Consider the following 24,040-nt stretch of genomic DNA (forward strand, 5'->3'; position numbering starts at 1 on the left):
CTTCTGAAAATGAGAAGCCAAAATTTCACTTGTCTCTACTATACCCACCAATATTAAATTTCCCTGTATCATCAGAAAATGATACAATCAAGAGCAATATTCTTTCGAACTGGAAAAAAATCTGAAATATAAATAATTATGTTTAATCAGTTTCATAAACATGTGTACTGTGAAATGGCCTTATTTAAACTGCCCCAGTTGAACACACCATTAACTGAAAACTAATTTCCAGACTGTCCCAAGAGCCAGCTTAGAGACAGGTACTCATTTTCCCTTTCAAAGTGGAAAGGTCAAAAGAGGACTGGGATGTGATAGGGATGCAGTTCAGCTGATCTATTTTGAGCATCATGACAAGGAAAACTAATTGAGTGTTATAGATAGACACAGGAAAAGAAAAAAAACGCTCATTTCAGGGTAGTTTTGCTATTGGAACATTAGCAGTGATGCTAATCAACTCATAGCAGCGGAAGAGCGAAGCCAAACTATAAAATTAGTAACGTCATGCAATGCTAAACCCATAAAGATTTGACACTGCAATCATTCCGCCCGGTGCAGCTGTAGGTGAGGATTCAAGTGCAATGTTTAAAGTTGACGCTACAAAGGAGTATAAAAAGATTGGGTTTAAAAAAAAATTCAGGACTTTATTATACATCATAAAGAAGCAAAAAAGATGCAAAAAACCCCGCATTGCGGGCCATCTTTAAGCAGATAATTAGCTGTACTTTGGATTTCTTTTGCACATATTTTGTATTAGTTCCTTAAGGTCTGCAAAATAAGCATGTCTTCACCCACTTCTCTACTTATATCAGGATCCATTTGGCAGTGTTGATCCGCCCAGCAGATGGCAATGTAGCTTGAGCATGGTTTTATCTCCTTGTTGTTCTTGCTTTAGTTTCTTTGATGATGCATCACCTTCATCAGTGTTGTAAGGTGATGAAGCACTGCTCTAAAAATAATGGCATGCATCTCATTTATCCCAAGGCCCCTTTGCACGGCTCTGTAAGTGTAAAGGGGTGCACTACAGAAAGTATAAATATAACTCATGCCCCCTTCAAGGCCCTGTTATGCGGCCAGAGTGGTGCAAAGGCACGGCAGTGGACATGAGGATCAGGCCCAGTGTTTAGAACACTAACTTATGGCCGGAAAACGGAAGTTATTTACACACAATTCTTAGGTCATCATGCCAAAACAATGGCTCTCATTTTTTATTTGTGAATTTCTCTAGGATTGAATCATACTTATATTGTAGACAGCACATACACAAGGAGAATCTGGAAGGCTTTCCCCCTCACTCCTATTGTCTCGTAAAAGTTAAGTCCCAGGACTCTGGGAGTGAAAGTCAGTACAGGATCAGGGGAACCACACAACTTCCCCTACTATGTCCCATTGTAGAAAATCACCCTCAGGAGCATGATCAGATATGTTCCTGATGGAGAACTTGATGGGAGAGCCACACATAAATGGAGATGAGAGGGGAAGGAAACTGACAAACAAGGGTTTGGTAAGGTGCATCGGTGGCTTTATGACAGCACATGTAAGAGTGGGACAGAACTCCGGGTGGACCAATACTCTGGAAATAATACTTCAAACTCCAGGGGATTCGGAGCACCTCAAATCACTCTTTAGCAGCTTTTTTGTCTAGTCAAAGGACCTGGAGAGAGGGTGACGTCTCCTTGGGGAAGGGAAATAAAATTAATTCCAGAAAACCACCCTGAAAAGGAACCAGTCTTTAAATGGACAGGGGCAGAGAGTGAAACAAACAGGGGCTGGATGATGAAGGATGCACAAGTGTGAGGAAAAGAGAAAAAGGGAGACAGCAGGAGGAAGAGAAACGATCGGAAAGGAGGAACAAGGCTAGAGGACATTAGGAAAATGAGGCAGTGGTATGTAAACTTTTCTGGTCATCTTCCATTAGTATTTCATTTTCTCATATGGTTTCTTTTCAGCATGTTCTCATGGCTACCAGTGTGGGCGATTTCAACAGCCACTATACTGACTGGGGTTACTCAGAACCAGACGGCAAATGACTGGTGGAGTGGGCATTAAACAATGACCTTATTTTCATCCATGACCCAGAACAACAGGGTACATTTCACTCGGCTAGATGGTCATGTGATTACTCACCTGACCTTGCTGGGTGACATCACTAGACAGTCACCCCAACCAGCATTGTGGGTGCTCCTGGACAACTTTCCACAGAGTCAACATAGACCATCATGTGTCCATGTCAGCCTTTGGCTGCCCATTGTTAGAAGCTTAAAGAAAAGACGAACTTTCAGGAAACCTAACTGGGAGAAGTTCAGTGAAACTCTAGAATGAAGTATTGTTACCATCCCCTGGCGTTCCATCCTAATCAACAAAGCCTACAACCTTTTCTGTGGAGCCATCTTCAAGGCTATGTGTGTCCATTCTGTGAGGCTATAGCCCTGTCTAGATTCCTTGTTTAGATACTAAATGTTCAAAACTATTGAAGTGGTATGAACAGTCTGGAGAGCCAGATATTGCTGACCACTTAATAGAGTCCTTAGCTGCTACGAGATAAGCAAGATGGGAGGAAACAACAGGGAATATGAATTTCACCCATTCCCGCCAGAAATCCTGGAACCTTCTATGTTGACTTGGCACAGCACAACCCCCACCAGTGCTGCCCTGTCCTCCTGTCACCCCAAACCAAGTGGCTAGCCACTTGCTTCAGACTGCAAAAGTTCCCCTGAATAAGCTCATAAAATGGCAGAGTCACGATGAATGGCGGCAATTTAGATGATGTAATCCACTTCATCAGTGTATAGGAACATTCACAAGCGCTGAATTAGACACTGTACTTAGCAACATCAAACCCGGAATGGTGACAGGATACAACAATATTTCACCAGAGTTCCTGAAACACCTTGGAACCAATGCCTGTCAATGGCTATCCAAATTCCTGATACGGGTTGTTAATGAGGGTAACCTGCCAAGGATCTGGAGGATGTCAAAAGTGATCACGCTTCTAAAACCTGGAAAGGTCCCACACAATGCTGCAAGCTACCAACCAATCTCTTTGCTATCTATCTTCTTCAAAGTCTGGAGCAGCTTATCCTCCAGTGTATATCTCCAGAGGTGGAGACAACTCTCAGTGTTGACCAAGCTGGCTTCCAGAGTAGTCAAAGCACATGAGATCAAGTCCTAGCCCTTGTTACATATATAGAAAACAGGTTGCAACAAAACTTGAAGACAGGAGCTGTTTTCTTGGACCTGAAAGCAGCCTACGAGACAGTATGGCACACTGGTCTTCTGGTAAAATTGTCAAGAGCTCCCTTAGCATGGGTTGAATGTCTACTTGTGAACTTCTACTTTGTGATAGGCATGTTCAGGTATATATGGGAAATTGTCTTCTCGATGCATTTGTTCAATCAAACAGCTTACTCCAAAGCTCCGTGCTTCTGCTCACCCTGTTCAATCTGTACACAGATGACCTGTAACTGACTCAGTCATGCAAGTCTACCTATGAGGATGATGTCTGCTGCAGTGCCCAGTTGTGCTCTTTCACCAAATTGGAGAACATCTTGAACACCGACCTGGCCAAGATGGCAGCCTACTGTAGCAGTTTGCACCTCCAACCAAGTGTGACTAAGACAGTTTTAAGCGTCTTCCAACTCCAAAGTGCAAGTGTCTTCCTCAATGGAAAATGTCAAACACGAGGCAAAACCGGTCTACCTTGGGGTCACAACGGACCTCTTTTTGACTTTCCACAACTATCTAGAAAAGACTGCTGCAAAAGTCAGGACCAGGAATAATCTAATCAGCAAATGAGCCAGCTCAACATGGGGTGTAGGCACAGACACTTCGTACACCGGCTCTGGCACTGTGCTATTCCTCAGAGAAATCCTGTGCCCGTGTGTGGTGTCATTTGCCTGACGCTAAATTGGCTGACATCAAACTGAACTCAACTAGGAATATCATCACAGGCACCCTGCGCCCCACTCCTATCCCATGGCTACCAGTTCTGAGCAACATAGTTTCCCCCCGGCCCCGCCACATTCATTGCAAAGAGTGTGCTGCCAGACTGATGGAAAAGCTATGTGCCAGTTCAGGTCTCCGACTATTCACAGACATTTTCTGTCACCCCAGAGCACAACCTATGTCAAGGCATCCATTGTGGTCTCAACTGCCAGATTGGAATCAGTCAGCAGCAACCCTATGGCGTGTTGAGTGGTCAGATAAAAACATCTGGAATGGTTTCCTTGTCACCGATCTGACAGCTCGATTGCCAGGATTTGCCCTGCTGAACAGATTCCAAACTGGCCAAGGAATATGTGCAGCCAACCTCTACACACGGGGTCTGCACAACGACCCACTTTGTCTCTGTGGCCTTCGTCAGTCAGTGGTGCATGTTGTTGACCAGTGTCAAGCGACTAGATTTCATGGTGGCCTTCGTGATGAAAATGCTATTGGGTGGCGCGGCAAGCACTTCAAACGCTACAAGAGGATGGCTATCAATGTAATTTTGTATGGTAGGTAACTGGACTACCAGCTGGAAGAAAAACTTAATACCACAGTGACGTAGGAATTCTCTATATTTCAAAGTAAGTGTATGAGGGTTGGTCACTAATGCAAAGAAAATGGACTGTGTCTTCGCTAGGATAAAAGGTGTGTGAACGCAAGTTAACCAACTGGAGACAAAATCCTAGCACAGTTTTGTAGTTTTCACACAATTTATCAGGTTAAGTTAAAAATTAGGCTTCCCCCATAGCCTAACTTGACTTGCTAATTTGTGTGAAAACTGTGTACTGCCTTGTCTTCACTGGGATTTTATCTTGAGTTAGCTAACTAGAGTTAAGAACAGACCATCTTTTCCTTAGTGAAGACAAAGCCTAAAAAGCTGATAAAGTCACTGGCCTAAACATCTTTATAGCGACTATGTAAGTGTCTCCTTCATGTTACTGAACCAGTTCCCCACTATGCCATACCTTCATATGTTCCTACTTCAAGAAGAGTTCCACGCTGCTCAAGGTCCAGAAACTCCTGCACAGTCAGAAAGTTATAGTCCACACCAGGCACTTCTCCTTCTCGCGGAGGACGGGTTGTGCCTAAATGGAGAAAACTACAAGTTAGTGCAACATCAATATTATCAGGAATTAAATGGGACATTCAAACATCTTCCAGGGAAATAACAGTATCGGGAAATTAATTCTCCCATGTGAGCTATGTGGAAAGAAACCTTGAGAGCCAGTGAGCGCAAATTCTAGAATTTACAGCCCAACATAAATACTGAATAGGTGCAGTAATTCTGTCCTTCGCAGACATGTATAACCAATTGTTTTACTCTCCTGTATTTGCTGGGCTATGCCAAACGATCTCTCGTGGTGTATGCAGAAAAGACATCTGCCAGAATTTGGTGTTGGGAGCATACCAACAATTGTGCCTGCTGCTAGTTTAACACCTTATTTTACTGACTCTCCTTTGAGTTGCCAGCAAGAAAATTCCTTATGCTACACAAAGTATGTTTCTAGATAAGGAGGCTTCTTCGCAGCTTCTATTTATATGTCTCCAATGCATCAAAACTCTCTCCTTTCACATCTCAGCTCAAGATATCTTTTCTCCCTTGCACGTACCTGTTAATTTCTCCCTACTTTTGCTATTACTTTTTACTTAGCACTAGAAAGTGTTGTGGGGCACAGTTGTTACACAAATATGTTAAATCTCAATCTCTCTCCCTCTCTCACACACACAGACACACACACACTTCTGGTACAGCAGGTTCACCTAAAAACTTCACTGCAGTTCAAGAAATATTACTGAGTATCCCTTATTTTAAGTACAGAGAATTATCTCAAACTTGTATCATCTCTAAAAACTAGAATGATTTTTTTAAATTGTATCCACAATTTGTTCTAGTAACGGAAAGATTACAAGTTTAAACATTCAAAAAATGTTTGAAAATACATGTGTGTGTTAAGGTTCTCTGGGTAAACAGCTCCTTGCCCCTTCTGCACCATCTCTGTATCACAAAGGCTACGTATAACATAAGCATGAATATATTGAAACAGAAACAGGAATACAGCACCCAACCATTTGTGTGCCTGTCCATGACTGAATGAGTTGGCTAAAGTTCAATCCACACAAAATGGCAGTGATGGTAGCTGACAGGGAGCGGTATTGCTTTCTCTGTCAAGGGGCATATCCATAATTTGCCATTGAGGCTCATAGCTGCAGTTGGCAAAAACCAAACACACACACACACACACCCCGAACCTGGAAATATTTCAATGGAAAATGGAGACAAATTTTCCTGTTTTTCTACCTGCCCTCCTCATAATCTTGTGATTCTCTAGGATTCCTGGCTGCTCCTGGAGTTCCAGATAATGGTGCTAGCCAGATAAGCCCTTATCACTTATATTAGATATAGAATAATATAACGCTTCCTCGCTGAACTGGATCTCCCCACATTCATGTTGATGTGACCTCCAGATTAGATTATTGTAGTAACTCCTTGAAGACCTTATCTGTGACCGGCATCTCAGAAGCTTCAGCTAGTGTAGAACACGGTGGCCCATGACTTCACAATTGTCACCTACTGATCCCCCAGAGACTACTCCAGCTCCCAATTTGCTTCTGGATGCAATTCAAGGTATTGACTTCAATCTACAATAAAAATCTGTATGATTTGGGGTCTGGCTACTATTTCTGAGGCTGCCTGTTTCTCAATGCACCATCCCAGAGACAGAGCAACTGGGACATAGCCCTTTGATATGAATATGAGAAGACTGGAAACAGGGCTTCCTCACTGGTGCATCATCTGTTCTGTTCTCCCCATTCTGTTCTCCCCATCAGCTTAAGTTCAGCGAGTGTGGTGTAAGATGAGTCTTTTCACAACTTTTCATTGTGGTGGCATATTCCATTGTGTTTTAGATCACAGGGCACAGTTCATTTAATTGATACTGATTGGTTTTATGTTCAATAGTATTTATTTTCTTTAAGTGATTCCTGAGGCCACAGGATGCGCGCATTCTGCCAGTCTAACAATAAATATGACGACACATTCACAGATATTAAAACACATTCCACCTCAGAAGAAAGTGTAGCGTAAGATGCTTGGAGGGGTGTGGACATTTTTGGCCACAATCAATCTGCTGGTTCAGGAAGAACCTGAAAGCAGCAGAAAGCCGTAGCACCGAGCATGACTGCTCATTATTGGAGCACTCTTCCTTCCCACAGGCACAACCTCCCCAGCGCAGGCATCTGCCTCAGCCCTCCATGAAAAGCCTGAATTCCATGACTGAATATGGAAAGAGGTGGGGGCTCTTGGGAATTTACAGGGGAGACTGAAGCCCATAGAAGCTGTTCAGGCATAACGTTCCTGTCCCACCGACAGCTTGGCAGATGTTTTCTCGAGTGCCAGGGAAGGGGGAAAGTCGGTTTAGACGCCATTCATTTGAAATATGGTTCAAGAGGTCACTCCTGAGAAAGCAGGGGGGAAAGAGGATGGGAAGCAATGTTGACTTTACATCACCTTTGCACTCCTTGTATTCTTGGGCTGTCCAGGCCACTCTTGCTGATGCTCTAGCGGCAACGACCCCCTCCTTACAGACCATCTGCCAGCTAAGAATAGCCAGAACATAGCATGCGCCCAGCCATACCCTACTTCCCCCCCGGCACACCTAAAGCAGGGGCTCTGACAGACAGTAGGGGAGACGGATGGCACAGACCTACTGGAAACCAACTTACACACTGGGTATTTCTAATGACCTGTTTCCATCACCTTTTACTTTACTTTGCTGGAGCAGTGTAAAGGGGCTAAAATGTAACTGAGAATTAGACCCAATGTCTTTCCTCATCCAGTGTAAATATCAAATGTCACCCGGGGCCATCGGACACTCATGAATACAATGCATAGGACATGATTTATCGTGTAACTTACATATTAAACACAAACAGACAGATAAGAAGGGGAATAAATTATTTAATAAAATGAAGATCAGGGAACTTCAGGATTCATTTCAAACCTTTCCATAATTTCTTTATTCCTACCTTCCTGCAGAGACTATTTATTAACCATTTTCTTTCCCTTCTTCTGTTTTTTATGATGGCAAAACTGCAGCTAGTGGTTTACTGTACTGGCTGGCTTTTTTACATGACAATTATATCTTTGCCATAATTCCTCTGAGCCATTTGGATGGATCTGTGTGTTTCATTTCAGTGTTCTTAATTTCCTGAAAATGTTCAAGTCAAAAAAAAAAAAATCGCAGATGGGCTTGTTATCAGCAGGACTGTCTGTGAACACACACTGAATGCATTAGAAACGCTGAGCCGTAGCGTAAAAAGGAAAACATTACATCAGCTAGATAACATTTGTCACCTCGCATCAGTCTCCAATAACGAACGTAAGGAAATAAAACAACACACGTTAGGGTGTCCTATCTGGGGGAAGGTTTAAAAAAAACCAACCAACAACTTTCCATGTTATTGTCTAGCACAAAGATTGTTCTCAGATGCTTGTGCTGCTATCCATCCTGCCTTGAATCTGAGCAAGTGTTACTGACTGCGATTCAGGAAGAAAGAGGGAAGGGAAACCCCGCCTCCTCCTTTCTTGTAGCAGAATGACAGGCTTGCCGGCTGGACACACGCCTGGCAGATGGCATTTCAAAGAGTTTTCATGAACCATCTGGGATGTGTACAATGATTACAAACCACACTTACAACAAAGCCAGAAGGGTTTCTTCTCAACAGGAAAAAAAAAAAAAAAAAAAAAAAAAAAGCCAAGCAAATTCTATTCCCTGTCTCAGGAAGGGCACGCTAAAAATAACCAGTGTCTTCCATTCTGAGATCGGATATGGCCTAGACACAAATGCATGACTAATTTGTAGCATGTATGTTAGAGATCACCCCCAACACCTTCCCAGCCAGGAACCTGTCACCGTAATGTTCTGCTGATGAATCTGAAATAGTAATTAGGTCCTTTGTTATTAATGGGATTTAATTATGTGCACAGCCTAGGACCTTTCTTTAAATTCCATTTCATCATCTTTAGAGTACGATGGTCTTTGCTGAGAGAAGACTCGGAGGATCATGGTCCACTTCATCAGAGCAGAGCAGTGCTAATGGCAAATTAGAACATGGCTAATGGCAGAAGTAATTAAACACACGAAGCTTTGTCGGCTACCCTGGCCGGAGAGAGATGTTCAGCTTGAAAACAGGAGCCAATCATATTTAAATATGTTAACCTGGCTGCCATATTTGCACTGAAATATTTAGCAGCATCAAATGTTACTGCCATTAGATAGTAATTTAGCTAATTAATTTGTGCTATGCCCTGCTGTGAGACTCGCTCAGAATTGCTAATGCTGCAACAAGAAGGCACCGAAGGAAAGGCTGGGTGGTTATGGACTCCTCGTGTGCATTTTATGGTTCATGAATTTTTACGATGTTTGGCAAAAGTGCTCCCTGTTGTATGAAGGTAGCTAGTGACCTTACATTCACAATCTAACCACTTGTACCTTTTCTCCTGCAGCCATAAAAAGAGACTGCATCAGCACTGCAATTTGCACCATCAGCTTCTCATAAGAAGGGGTACTGAAAACGGATACTAGAGCGCGAATCTGCCTACCATGGTTCTGAATCCAGTAATAGAACAGTGTCCACTTTAAAGACAAATTGATATCGCCATTATATTGCCTATCAAACAACCGTGCTGACAACGATCCAACATAAACCTAAAGGATAGCCTGGCCAAATTGTTAATATGAGATTCAGAGGCTGTTTATCTCCTTATCATTCTATCATAGCCTCATGTTAAGTTGTTAAAAGCCTTTGACACCCTGCTGCTAAATTAATCAGAATCTTACTTATTGTAATCTAAGCATACGACTTCAAGGAGCCCATAGTCAGTCACCTCAATTACCTTCTTGTTAGAAGAAAACAATTCTCTAGCATTGTAATGCAATTATTGCACCTAATCAGTCAACAGCAAATCATTTAGAGGTTGATTTTCAAAGGTGCTGAACACCCTCACCTCCCATTGACAGCTGTAATTTTCGTAATCTCCTCACCCACTCCTGTTGGTTGCTGTTTAGAATCCAACAGAGTACAGGGACATACACCAGTGTTTCTTAAAACTATATAATTTGCAGGAAAATATCTTTATACTCACTGCCTTCTTAGAAGAGGCTGCGCTCAGGCTTCATTTAAAACCGCAGAGCTGACACCTAATTAGAGACTTGCGTACTCAGACTGGATATTAAGTTTCACAACACGGTTGCTGTACATTTTTCCTCCATAGTTATACAAAGGGTGTTTGCACCTTGTCAAACAAACAGTCTGTAGCAAAAATTATGATGCAAGATGCATGAACAGTAGCATCAGATTGAAAAGATAAAAAAGCTAAGTTTTATGGCTGGAGTTTTATGAGATATCTTTCGGAGACTGCTTAGAAGCAGCATCATCATTCTAGTGTGTGTTCTGGAGGCATCCCAGAAGGTTTTTTGGCATTTGGAGAAGGAGGTGGCCCCTGGGAAAATTTTCAACGATCAGGGGAAAATAATGTTGTTTAAAGGTCACCCTCTTCTCTCAGGTCATTAGATAATTTGGGAAGTCTATTTTGTCTCTTTTGCATCTGTCATTTAAGTCACCAGATAAACGAAAGACCGGGCAAGCTCTGCAGGCCTGCTGATGGCAACAAGAGAAGCAAACAGACGGACAGAAACAACCTGTTCTGTCTCCAGAAAAGACACCCGATTCATGGCCAGGCTTGAACAAGAATTGCTCATATATGGCATATAGTTAGAAATAGCCTAACCTAGAAATAGTACATTAATACAAAATTAAGTGCAACACTTCCATTAGCAATTTTGTGGCACAGTACTTTTCAATTTGGTCAATTTAGGTATTATCCAAGTAGACACTCCTGGCATTTTCTTCAAGAAGGTCCGCATGGAGTTAAGTCTCAGATAGTCTTGTCTTATTCACACTATTCACCTATTTCTTTTGTTCACCAATGTATGGTTGTACCCTGACAACTTACTCTGTAAAAATGGCATTGTAGGGTATATGTTTGTTACAGACCAAATTTACAGAGTTTACAGATTTTTTTTTTCCTAACTCTCCGCTTAGTAAACTCATTCTGAGATTTGAAAGTTAAGCTGAGCTCTTTCCTTTTTGTGCATCATCAGCCATTATGCTAACCAATCGGAGGTGCATGAAATATGCAGTTAAGTTACAAGTCAGATGTTCAATGGAGTAGCAGAGGTGCGAGTTAGGGAAGAATATGGGTTTATTTTAGAAATGAGTTCAGAGTTCTGAAAGTGACGCAAGAACAGGAATAGAATCCAGCTCACTCTTGGCATTTTCAGAAGCATTCAGCACTGGCCTAACTTTGTTCTCATTGGAGTCAACAGCAAAACTCTTTGGCTTTAATGCGAGTAGAGTTAGATCAATGCTGAGCGCTTTTGCAAAGCCCACCTTATTTTAGCAACTGTTAGTTATATACAAGAAAAGGAATGAAGCCAATCATCAGCCCCTCACAAACTACAGTAAATTTCTTTTTGACAGAATCCAATCACATCACTCCTTTTCTTTCCTCCCAAAGAAGTAATAATACCACCACTGTGATGTTTCACTACAAATTCTTTATGGAAATATGCTTATGATATGAATATGCCGTAACTGAGATGTACTTTATGTAAGATGGGTCTTGCAAGATATCATTGGAAAGGTTATAATTTACTGAATATGATCATGCGATTTGTATGCATGTATCATTTCTGTATCTGAAGTTAGGAATATTGACTATGTATCTGTATTTCAACTATGCTACTTCGGGTGACACCCACTTCTAACACTTCAGGTACAACACTGGAAAAGCCAGACAGGGCGGATGGCCCATCAGTGAGGACAATGGACTGTGAAAGGTTTGGCCTTCCTGTGGACACTCCATACTGCCACTGAGTCAGGTGATCTTGTTACCTGATACTAAAACATTACCTGGGACTTCTTGTAACTTTCCACTGGAAGGAAAGGGGGGTCAAGTTTGAGAAACAAAGGATTCTCGCCTTATGTAAATCCTATTTAAGGGTGCGGGAGGAAGGCAAACTGGACTCCTCCTCTCCATGGCCTGTCTGCCCTAAAAGAAAGACTGCTAAAACCTCCTGAAGGGGGGGATTCCAGACTGAGACAGGGGTCCAGTCTGAAAAGCAATATCACTGGAACTCTGAACCACAGAAACTTTGCAACCTGCCTAAAATAACATTTAGGGTGAGAATTTACATTTTGTAACATGTTTCTTAAGTATATTGAGCTTAGCTTGCGTATTTTGCTTTATTAGGTCAGTAATCTGCTTTGTTCTGCCAGCCATCTTTTATATTCACTTAACATTTACATTCTGTAGTTAATAAATGTATTGCTTGTTTATAATATAACCCCGTTTATGTAATTTCTAACTGGGGGGTGGGGGGGGGAGAGAAGAAGTTGTGCATATCTCCCTCCCCATTGAGGGAGGGGGCAAATTTCATAAAACCTTTGGGTTTGTACCCCTTAAAGGAGTGGGCACCCGAGTGTTGGGGTGACCCCCAAAGGCTGAATCTTTCTAGAGCGGATCTCTGTCTCTCTGTGCAGCTGGGTGTGGCCCTGCCTGTGTGCTTGGCTGGAAGAGGCTGGTGAGCCGAGCCCAGCAAGGCCAGGTAGAGGGACCCAGGATGGCAGAATAGGCTGACTCAGTGGCACCCCAGCACATCCGGTGACACCCCAAAGGGACCAAACCCGTCACAACCACCACCACCACCCACAGAGCTTTTGGTACGGTGATTTTCATCAGTGGCTCTCTAAGTGTTTTACAACGGCCAGCGTACCACCTTTTGAATCCGTCTTGGAGCAACTATCCAGCCAAGCTGCACATCCCCAAGGTGACGTCAACCGTAATTGAAAAAACACAACAGCTTAGAATGTTCAAACCCTCAAAGTAAGAAATTATTTTTGTCCCTTTTAATCTGTTTTAGGTATTTATTTGTCCCCTATCACCACAGTATCTGAGTGCCTCACAATCTTTAATGTATTTATCCTCCCTACACCTCTGTGAGATAAGAAAGAGCTGTTATTCCCACTGTACAGATGGGAAACTGAGGCACAGGAAGACTAAAGCCATATCTACACTTGTGGCAGCATGCAGGATACGGGTAGCTACACGCTCCAGTGAAAGGCAGGCTGTAGCATGTAGCTCTGCCCAACAGTAAAAGGCTCTGTCAATGGGGTAGCTGTAGAGGAAAGGAACTGGTAGCGGGACAGCTAATATTGGCAGTGTAGCCACAAGAGGCCTTGGATGTGTAGGTTTCAGAGTAGCAGCTGTGTTAGTCTGTATTTGCAAAAAGAAAAGGAGGACTTGTGGCACCTTAGAGACTAACCAATTTATTTGAGCATAAGCTTTCGTGAGCTACAGCTCACTTCATCGGATGCATAAAGTGGAAAATACAGTGAGGAGATTTATATACACACAGACCATGAAAAAATGGGTGTTTATCATACACATTGTAAGGAGAGTGATCACTTAAGATGAGCTTTTACCAGCAGGAGAGTGGGGTGGGGGGAGAGAAAACCTTTTGAAGTATAATCAAGGTGGGCCATTTCCAGAACATTTCCAGGAGTTAACAAGAACGTCTGAGGAACAGTGGGGGGGAGGGGGGGATAAACAGGGGGAAATAGTTTTACTCTGTATAATGACTCAGCCACTCCCAGTCTTGGGTGTGTAGAGATCCGTGTAGGATATAGACACATGGCATTCAGGCGTGTAGGGCACTCTACTCGTCCCAGCTGCGCCTCACCGTCTACGCTGCTATTTATACCTGTGCTTACTAGGCATGCAGCATCTGTACTCTACCCGAGACCTATCCTAATTTGCCCAAAGTCACACAGAGAGGCAGGGAACTGAACCCAGGTCTCCAAGGTAGACCTCTAACCTCTGAACCATCCCTCCTCCATCCTTAACACGTGACTGTTGTCTCACTTGTGACGTGCAAATGTTCATGGCAACACTGCAGTAGACTCAACAAATGCTGCCACAAGAACCTCCATAAACTTTCTCCTCTAAACAGATTAGACTATGATTCATGAGACAAGTAATTCTCATCTCTCTTCACGCAGAAACACTCCAGTAGGATGTTGCCTTCATCCAATGATCATTACTAGCAACCTTTGTTACCGAGTTCATTTTGTGGCTGAGTTGGCTGCTGGATAATATGGAGAGTGAAATACTAGCCATCTCAAATACTTTGCGGGAATCTTGTTAATTAACACTAATGATGAGGACGCCCATGGGGAATGGCTGAATTTCATGAATTTGTGAATAAGGGCCCAATCCTGTGCCCACTGAACTCAAGAATAGAGCACCGGCTCATTTCAATGGTGCATGACCAGGCACTGTTGATGAAAAAGCAAGGACAATGCAACACAAAATGTACTTTGTTCATTCACTTGGTAAGTGGAGTTTAGCTGTCATTATTTATGTTATTCTCCATAATACACTAGTTAATGTACTAGAGAATATTTTCATAACCAATCAAGCCTTAGTAATGGGACCTCATTACAGTGCTCTGTTATTAAGGCTTTGCTAGGAAGCAAGGAGAGATTGCAGTTTTTGTGTGCATGAATTATGGGGCGAGTGGATTAGCTAAATGTGAATTAACAAGGCGATTCTTTAGACCTCTGCGGGAATATTTCATGTATTCTCTCATACATACAACTTAAAGATTCTTGACAATGCAACAGTTATAACAAAGAAATGCTTTCTTCAGAAATAAATCTTTTCTGTGCAGCATTTTTTTCTTTTTCTTTTAAGTGAGAACTATATATTTTGGAAAAATCCAGAAGACAGATATATGTATGAGCATGCTAAGCATCCTCAATATTATACACTGTATATGCTTCAAAATCTGGTTATTTGTAATACTGAAAATTCTCAGGTCATAGAATCATAGAATTATAGAATATCAGGGTTGGAAGGGACCTCAGGAGGTCATCTAGTCCAACCCCCTGCTTAAAGCAGGACCAATCCCCAACTAAATCATCCCAGCCAGGGCTTTGTCAAGCCTGGCCTTAAAAACCTCTAAGGAAGGAGATTCCACCACACCCCTAGGTTACCCATTCCAGTGCTTCACCACCCCCATAGTGAAAAAGTTTTTCCTAATATACAACCTAAACCTCCCACACTGCAACTTGAGACCATTACTCCTTGTTCTGTCAGACGACTCTGAGGTCCTCCCCTCTGACATGTACTGCCATGCATTGGTCATATCAGCCCTTGTCTGTGCACACAGATATAGGCTGCAAAAGGCTGGACTAACTCCTAGAAACAGACATAAAGCTGATTATTTTATTATATGGGCTTTTACCTCCACCCATACAAACCTCAACACGAAAGACCAAGAAGTGGCCATTCCCCTTTTAGACCCCTGCAACCGCTACTCGTATCCTGTGTAGAACTGCAGTAAGGGATGCTGGGTCTGCAGAGCTACTACATCCCTGCCACCAGTTGCAAAAGGGCAGTTAGAAAGGCAAGGAATGAAAGGAGTCATGGATCCTGACGTCCCTTCCAACCCTGATATTCTATGATTCTATGATCCACCTCCCCCGCCACCCCAAAAGCGCACTGGCCAGCATAGCAGTGTCAGGGGAGTGGAGAGCCAACTCTGAGTCATTTATAGACCTGGAGCTATTCACTTCCTAAGGGGGAACCGGACAGGAGACTGCGACTGAATCACCCTCCTAGCTACTCTTGGGGCAGCAGATTGCCCCTTACTCTAGGCACCTTATAACTATATGGGATTATATCACAGGGTTGCCTGTGATACCAAGGGACTGGACTCAATGGCCCAGGAGGTCCCTTCCAATCCTATGTGTGTGTCTGCACAGCAAGAGTCAAAAAACAACAACCCTCAGCAGCGAGTCTCAGTGCCCAGGTCTACAGACTCAGGCTTGGGCTACCCTGCTAAAAACGGCAGCGTCGATGTTTCAGCTTGGGCTCTGAAACCTACCCATCTCCCCGGACTTCATAGCCTGAGCGCCAGCCAGTGCCTGAACGTCTACACCACTATTTTTAGTGCCATAGCGTGAGCCTGAGTCTGTACACCTGGGCTCTGAGACTCGCCGCTGTGGGGGTGCTTTTTGCCATGTAGACAAATCCTATGACACTTATGGGGACTGCCTGTTTACACACACCCCACCACAACCGGTATGTTTTATTTCCTCCTATTAAAGGAAATAAATTACCAAGAGCTGCAGTGAATCTCTTGTCATTATCAGCTTTTTTCAGGAAGGTAAGTCACAAAAGAAATTTGAAGGACATGTCTATTTGCCCCTCCATATAATGCATAGAGCTCTCCAAAGAGAAAGAGGGTAAAAATCAAGCCTGGCAGTTTCATGAGCTCAGTTTCATTGAGAAAGAGATCCACAAACTAGTTATACATACTAGAGTCATCCCACAAGTGAGAAATAAAACATCCATCGACTCTCGTTCCCACTGTGCTGAATGACTAAACTGAAGTGTAAGCAGAAGCAAAAGAACAAGGAAAATAAGTGGTCTCTTGAGGAGGCACAGTACCAGAAGCCAGCCAATTTCCCACTAACTATTAGATCTTTATCTGCTGGGTACCATGTTTAAGGTAAGAGTGGGTAATAGTGCAGCATGACAATGGTGTAGCAAAAAAACCTGTACTTAACCTCAGAGGTGTGGAGGCTCTGTCTAGAAACGGGACAGAACGGGTATCAAGACTCCATTTGATAGAGAACAGAAGGATGTGTGTGCTGGAAACTCTTGTAAAGAAATCACAAGGACATAAGGCAGAGATAGAAGGCAAAGTAATGCAAGTATCGGTCGGGTAAGCCGAGGTGACTAGCTTTCCAGGAGTACTTAAAGGATTGTGTGTTATTTAAAAGCACTTTTCATCCTACATGAAGTCCTGGAGGTATTTCACAATTTGTGGGAAGATGCAAGATGGAATCTGGAGGTGGAAGCCGAGTGAATGACAACTCAGGTTTATTTTAACTATTAAATATTATTAAACCCTTTGGGTAGCACGTGACTGCACAGCCATGATAAGGCTCTCTCCATCTACCAGTTAAATCAGTGGGAGTCTTTCCATTAATTTTAGCAGGAACTGGCGCCTCAAAAATGGAACAGGTACACATGCCAATGCCATTTTGGGGAGTAAGAAAGACCCTTCTTCAGGTATATAGGCTGCAGAAAAATGAGGCCCTCAAGCTTGGGTGTGAAAACATGCTGGTTTCCCAAAAAGAAACAAGGTATCTCATTCTCAACATCAATCAAAGGCTTAAGAGATGTCCTGAGAATTGATGCTGCACTTAACACACTCTTGAAAGAGTACCCAAAATAGGTTACGTGCCGGTAGTATTTCTTTGGATGGCATTCTGAGAAAAATTTATCTTAAGATTTCATTCAAAAACAATTTTAGGGTTTATATGCGGTGACACTTCCCAAGGGTGCCTAAGGCTATGAAGCACTTCGCCAGCACCAGTCCTTAGTGTGAGGAAGCCTTGTCTGTGGCAACTGGGGGTCAGCTCCCCAGCTCCACCGAGCAACCCAAGCACTCCCCTCTAGACCTTGCCACCCCTGCTGTTTCTTTACAGGTTACTATAAGCATAGTGCAACCATCAAGCCCTATGAGCATCTTCCTATAGTGTCCAGCTCCTATTTCACTGGACCCTCACAGTATGCAGAGACTCACAGCTTCCAAAGAAACAGTATGCCCCAGCTTACCTTCGATCACCACTCCACTTAACACACAGAATTTAGATATGCTCATAGTGAAATGAAGAGGTTTATTTAACAAATCGAGATTCAAAGTAGTAGCAAGTATTGCAAACCAATGGTGACATATAAAATAAAAACATAACATGCATTCCAGAGCCTAGACTTACTCAACATGATACTCCCATGTCCCAAAGCATCGCTCACCAGCGCTTTACAGCCAGGCTGGCTGTGACCTTCTTTCCATGAGACAACCAGTCTGTCAGCTTACCTCCTCACTGAAAGATAAAATCACGTTCCCTTTCCTCTTTTTACATATTACAGTCTATTATCTCTTACCCCATGAGTCCCCTCTTCAGAGACTTATCTTGGAGTACCTTTGTCTTTGTCCTCAGACCCACACCTGGCCCAGCAAAGAAATACAGCCTATCTGCACAGATGTCCATTGTTCTATATGCTGATTGAGTTAGCCCTGAGGCTCCCCTCAACTCAGGTGACAAGCTTTACGCTTTGGAACCTAATATTTTTACGTTTCTCAAACTATTTCCCATACAAACATGTTGCAGTGATTATGCAGTGGGCTAATGGCTCACGGAAGGGACGTCACATACCACCCTTTGGTGAACTATCATGCATGTATCTGATCCAGGGGAACCCCCACCCTGTACACACCCTGTGTCCTCTGCCAGCTGGCACCAAAAGGGTCCCTGGGTCACGTATGTACACATACATATGCGCTCTCTCTCTCTCACACACGCACACAAAAGTATTCTGGATATAAAAGATGTAGTAATAAATAGGAAATTGAATGATTTCAGCCTCTTCAGCAAACATTACTCATTACTTCTTGCTGTTTTTCTTCTACTTTCAGATAAATTCAGATATTCAACAGAACGTGGGCCACTTTTTGTCAGGTGTGGCAGAGAATATTCCCATCTACTTCAACTGTGCTTGTATCAGGCCCTTAACGTGCTGTCCAATGTCTCCATAAAACAGCTCACCGAAAAGTATGAACCTCTAACAGCCATTCATGAGTCTCTTCCCTGTCCAGTTCCATCAGAAACGGAAGGATGAATGCATCCGATGAAGTGAGCTGTAGCTCAGGAAAGCTTATGCTCAAATAAATTGGTTAGTCTCTAAGGTGCCACAAGTCCTCCTTTTCTTTTTGCGAATACAGACTAACATGGCTGCTACTCTGAAACCGGAAGGATGAATGTAAAACATGTTCGGTTAAATACTGAGACACTGCCTGAAGACTAATACGGTGACCTCATGTTCTCTGACGAGGAGATTTTTTTACACAACAGCATCCTGATGTGTCTTTATAGGGCCTCAATGCTATTATTTAAAGCAGGCCTTTTTATTGAGTAGTGAATGCTGGCATTATCTTCTCCCCGGTACACTTTATCCCATAGCCTGTAGCTGTGAAAAACTATAGACTTAATGGACTTCCAACTAGGATAATGTCATCATGCTCTTACAAACCCACGTGTCTCCTGTGACACTCCAATTTTCAGCAAGACAGAAGTTTGGTCACTACCAGTCCCTTCCTTCAGGTGGCTGTTGTTCACAAACAAATCATGGCTTAGCTTAGATGCTCTGCAGCGTCATACTTAAAATAGTTAAAGGAACTGACCAACAAATGGGGGACATTATGCATTTTAAGTATAACAAGGGTGCAGCCATATGTGGTTATGTAGCCATCTGGAGTTAGTTACATTAAAATTCAAGGGGAGGTTTAGAACAGGCCGGTAACACACCCATTTGGGATTTTATTCTCAATATCTGCTTTAATCTCATTTGACGCTACCAACCCCCTTTCTATAATTTATCAGTACATTTTATGCATAGCATGGTTTTACTTCTTCATGGGTTCCAATGTTAGTTGGTTTTATATTTTCTTCTTGTTCACTTTGCCTTGCAACCTGATCATGTTAAAATTCAAGATGATGCAAAATGTGAATCTGGATTTTGAACACACTGAAGTTTAGTGGTGTTTGGATTTAGGGTCCAGCTCTAGTTATCACATTCAGCTTTTAAATCATTTAAAAAAAAAAAAAAAGAGAGAGAGAGGAACCCTTCATCCATTTACTGTTCAGCTGATATAAAAGTTACTGAAACCAGACATATTTCCTTAATTGTAAATTAAATATCCCTTTTCCTCAGCATGATGAAATCCTCATCTTCCTATTACTGATGTGTGAAATAGGACACGGAAGAAAACCTGAATTACACTACTTCCTCCATTTATTGAAAAGTTTTCTAATGTAGGAAGCATTTTGGTTAGATGGCCTATAATTCCAAGGTTTCTTTTCAAGTCAACGTAAACCATCATAGTATGGAACAGATATAGGTTTTTCTGGTTATTATAGTTTTGTTTGTTACACATTAACAGCAATCAGTGAGACTCATGAATTTCACTTGATGATAGCCATGAAATAGTTTACCTTGCATTTCTGTAGCATTGTCCTGATCCAGCAAAACCCTTTAGCTCTGTGTTAGGAAATTCAACATGATGTTTAGAGTTTTGCTTCATTTAATCCTTTTACTCCTAGTTACACCCCTTCTCTCTGATTAAACCTTTCTAATGTTTGCAGACATTTAGCAAAATCATTCTTTGGCAAAGCCATACAAACAGTCTTTTTAGTATCTTCGTATGAGACATTCTTCTCAAATCCCTTAATATTAGATGCAATTCTCAAAATACCTGCCAGTATATCAATCTCTTTCTGTTTGGGTGCCCAGAAATGAACATGATATTCCACACGAGCTCCCTCCGGTGCCATGAAGAGGTTGGCTCTCATTTGCCATGTGCATCCAATACTTGTATGCTCTGTGAATAGGTACGAGGTTCCTTAGGATCATCTGTAGTCACGGGTTTGAATCCAGCCCAAATAGATAGTAACAAAAATCATCACTATGCAATGATGGTTTCAGGACCCAATTTAAATGAATTGCTGCTTGTCCCAGTCCAATTCTTAGTGAACAGATGCACTCATTACAAAAACCAATATAGCGTCTAAGGACCTATCTGCTGTCTGTGCTGTCACAGAGGCAGGGATTTAATTTTCACAAACACCATTATCTTCTCAGTTGAGACACAGCCCCTCCAAATTAGAATCAAAACACATTTGGTAGAGGCATTCCGAGAAAAGCTTGCCTGAGCACAATGCGCCTGATGGTTGAACAGAAACCAGCTTCCAAGGCTATCAAAACTCAGTAAATTAAAAGTCGTTCCCCCGCCCTCACCTAAGCTCCCCTGAAAATAGGAAGTCATACCTGTGCTTCTTGAAACCATTAAGATGAGATTTCTTTAAAATACCAAAACAGTATCTGACTTAAATGCGATTATTAGTGGAATATAAAGCTTTTAGGCTCTCCTACGGCACATCAAAAAATAAATTCTAAAGCTAAGCTCAGACATTTATTTTCAAAGTGGGAGACATTTATCCCTCAGCAGCTATTTCTGGTCCTCCAAATGACTGATGCAGATGAAGTCATTTTACCAAGTGGATGCTGATAAGAAGAGTTAAAAGGTACCCTTCATGGGCACAATCCTGAACACATTTGTTTAACTTTAAGCACATGAATAGTTCCATTGACTTCAAGGGCCTACTAACATGCTTAAAGTTAAACAGATGCTTAAATATTTTCAGGATTAGTGCCTATATGCAATAAGCACATTTTGGCTAGGTTAGAAAATTTGTTTCTGCTCTAATTAGTACCCAGACTAACATCTCAGAAAAGCTGTTTGCTTGGATTTGAAATTCTGGGCAAGAGGCTGGTGTATGTTTAGTGAATTCAACAACAAAACACAATAAAGCTCAAACATTCATCAACATAACTGGTCAAATGTCACTTCATGAGATAAACAACTGGAAATTTCTGTTACTTGAGAAACACATCTCAATAAGCAAGTGTTTTATAATAGTGAAAATGTCGATTCTGGCACAAAATTCCATGCCAAGGGGTGGATTCCACAGTTGCAGAACAACAGAATGTGCATGGCCCTAGGGCTACAGTATCACTTATGTGTTTGTAATTAAATATAAAAATCTACCTATCTACCTAGATACCTATCTGTCACCCATTATCATAGTATCCGAGTACCTCAAAATCTGCGCCTCCTCATGAGGTAGGGAAGTGCTGTTATGTCCATTTTACAGATGAGGAATTGAGGCACAGAGAGACACAGTCTAAACCCAAAGTCTCACAGGAAGTTTGTGAAGGAGCAGGGAATTAAACCCGAGTCTCCCAAGTCCCATGACTCTGCAGTTATTGCTGTGAGAAGTAGGTTCAACCCAGTAGGCATGCCACAGTCACGGATTCACAAGAAAAGGAATTTATAATAGAACTGCTAACTCAGCCTTTACTCACAGGAGAAAAAACCCACCACTAAACAACAGATCACCACGCAGAAAAATATATCAGCTAAACCGGCTCTTGGGACAATATTGCAGATCACAAACCAGCTAAGCCACACTTCCACCACTGATGACATCAGCAATTTGCCTGTAAAATAAATTACAGCCTTTTGCAGTAATATTCCATTATTCCCTATATTTTTAGCAATTACCATTGAAAACTAGTAAAATACAAAAAGAAAGAACTGATGAAATAATATTGAAAGAAATTCTAAATCCAGCTGATTAACCGGCATCCTCCTCATTCAGGTCACTTCATTCCTCTGCAGGAAACTGTACTATGAAACATTATCTACAGGATTTCTCTTGCCACAATTTCAGTTCATTTTGTGTCATGCGTTACAATTTCTAGATGGATGAGTCACATTATTATTTTTCACTCTGACTGTTAAGCCAAATTAGGCAGCTTTTAGAGGTGAAGAGGAAAACACAATTATTAATGCCTCTAAACATTTGCTCTGGAAAAAATAGATGTCGATTTGGGGGGAGGAGGGAGTGAGAGACTTTGCTGATAGTCATAGAAAATGTTTTGGCCTGACATTTGTTATTCAAATACTAAGCAGTGCCTTTCACACACTGTAGCTCTTTATTTATTTTTAACACTCTAGATTGTAAGCTCCTTGGTGCAGAGACCATCTTATGCTTCTGTGTTTCCATAGCGCCTATAACAATGGAGTACTGCTCCATGATTGGGGCCCCTAGGTGCTCTGGTATTAGATACAAATACTATTAATATAGTGATTCTCTCTGAGCTAGGTTGACACATTCCAGATACATATATGTAATTCTTTTCTTTGAAATTTATTCACTAATTAACTTAATTGTTTTCTAGGTTTTTTTTTCTTTTCTTTTTTTAATTGAAGGGAGCCATGTTTATAATTTTAATTATACAGAGAGAAGGAAAAAACCAGGAGTGATTTGGGTTTCATTTTATCCGTCCCCCAAAAATTCAGGACTGGGGGAGGAGTAATTCAGAGAGAGAGAGAGAGCCATCACTACCTTAAATCTATCAGTTCTCCTCACCCCTCTATCAGAAGTTACATAACCATTATTCAGAGAATGGGAGTTGATTTCCTGGATCATACCTCTTCTTTGTTGCTTAATGGGATTCTCGTTTATTATTTAAAAGAATTGAAACTGGATCTTCCCTTGAGATCCTGTGTAAATTCAGACTTTAAGTGAATTTGTCCAACCTGTATAATTGATTCAGTCTCTCCCGGAGTATGGTAGTACTCAGTGGGAGTAAGGCTGGAAGAATAGCGTATAATTAATGCAACAATCAGCAAAGATTTAATCTAGATTCAGGATTTTACTATACAAAGCATAAAATGCCCAGATATGAATTTATACTTCAAAAACCAGATTTTTAAGCACCTAACTTTGTGATATGCTTTTCTAGTTAGTGAAAATCTTTTATTATCACAAACACAAGCAAATATTTTCTGCAGCCCGCATCAATGTCACTGAGAAAGGAGGGTTCACAGTTAATGATGCCAGCTGTGACTCTTGCTTGTCATGTGGCAAAATATACTTTGACCCTCGAGGACAAAAAAAAGACTTGGTGGTCTACTCGCCTTGTCGTCCCCCCCCGATTTGTGTAATTTCCATTGTTGTCAATGGGATTTGGGGTGTGGATGGGAGAAGATGCCCAATAATACTCTAGTGCTGAAAAATATCTGAGGGCTGTTTTAAGATACTATTTCATATGGTTTTTACCTTATGTATCTGTTATGTCTTGAAGCTGTAGCTACAAATTTTGAGATTATTTGAATTTACAAAAGAGAAAAGGAGAAAAAAAAGTAATTAAATTGGGCCAATATAAATTCATAACAGGCTATAAGGGATCAAATCTGTGAGTTGTTTTTGTTTGTTTGCTAACCATGGGAGA

General features: G+C 41.8%; 1 protein-coding gene across 50 annotated transcripts in view; it reads right to left on the reverse strand.

Moving 5' to 3' along the window:
- Window positions 1–24,040, reverse strand: part of MAGI1 (membrane associated guanylate kinase, WW and PDZ domain containing 1) — a 477,139-nt gene that overhangs the window by 111,342 nt on the left and 341,757 nt on the right. For all 50 annotated transcript variants that reach the window (XM_043550820.1, XM_043550815.1, XM_037903487.2 and 47 more), the window contains exon 3: window positions 4,950–5,069. In XM_043550820.1, the coding sequence (XP_043406755.1) occupies window positions 4,950–5,069 (120 nt within the window). The remainder of the gene's footprint in view (window positions 1–4,949; window positions 5,070–24,040) is intronic.

Source organism: Chelonia mydas, chromosome 7 (assembly GCF_015237465.2).
Source record: "Chelonia mydas isolate rCheMyd1 chromosome 7, rCheMyd1.pri.v2, whole genome shotgun sequence".
Lineage (NCBI taxonomy): Eukaryota > Metazoa > Chordata > Testudines > Cheloniidae > Chelonia > Chelonia mydas.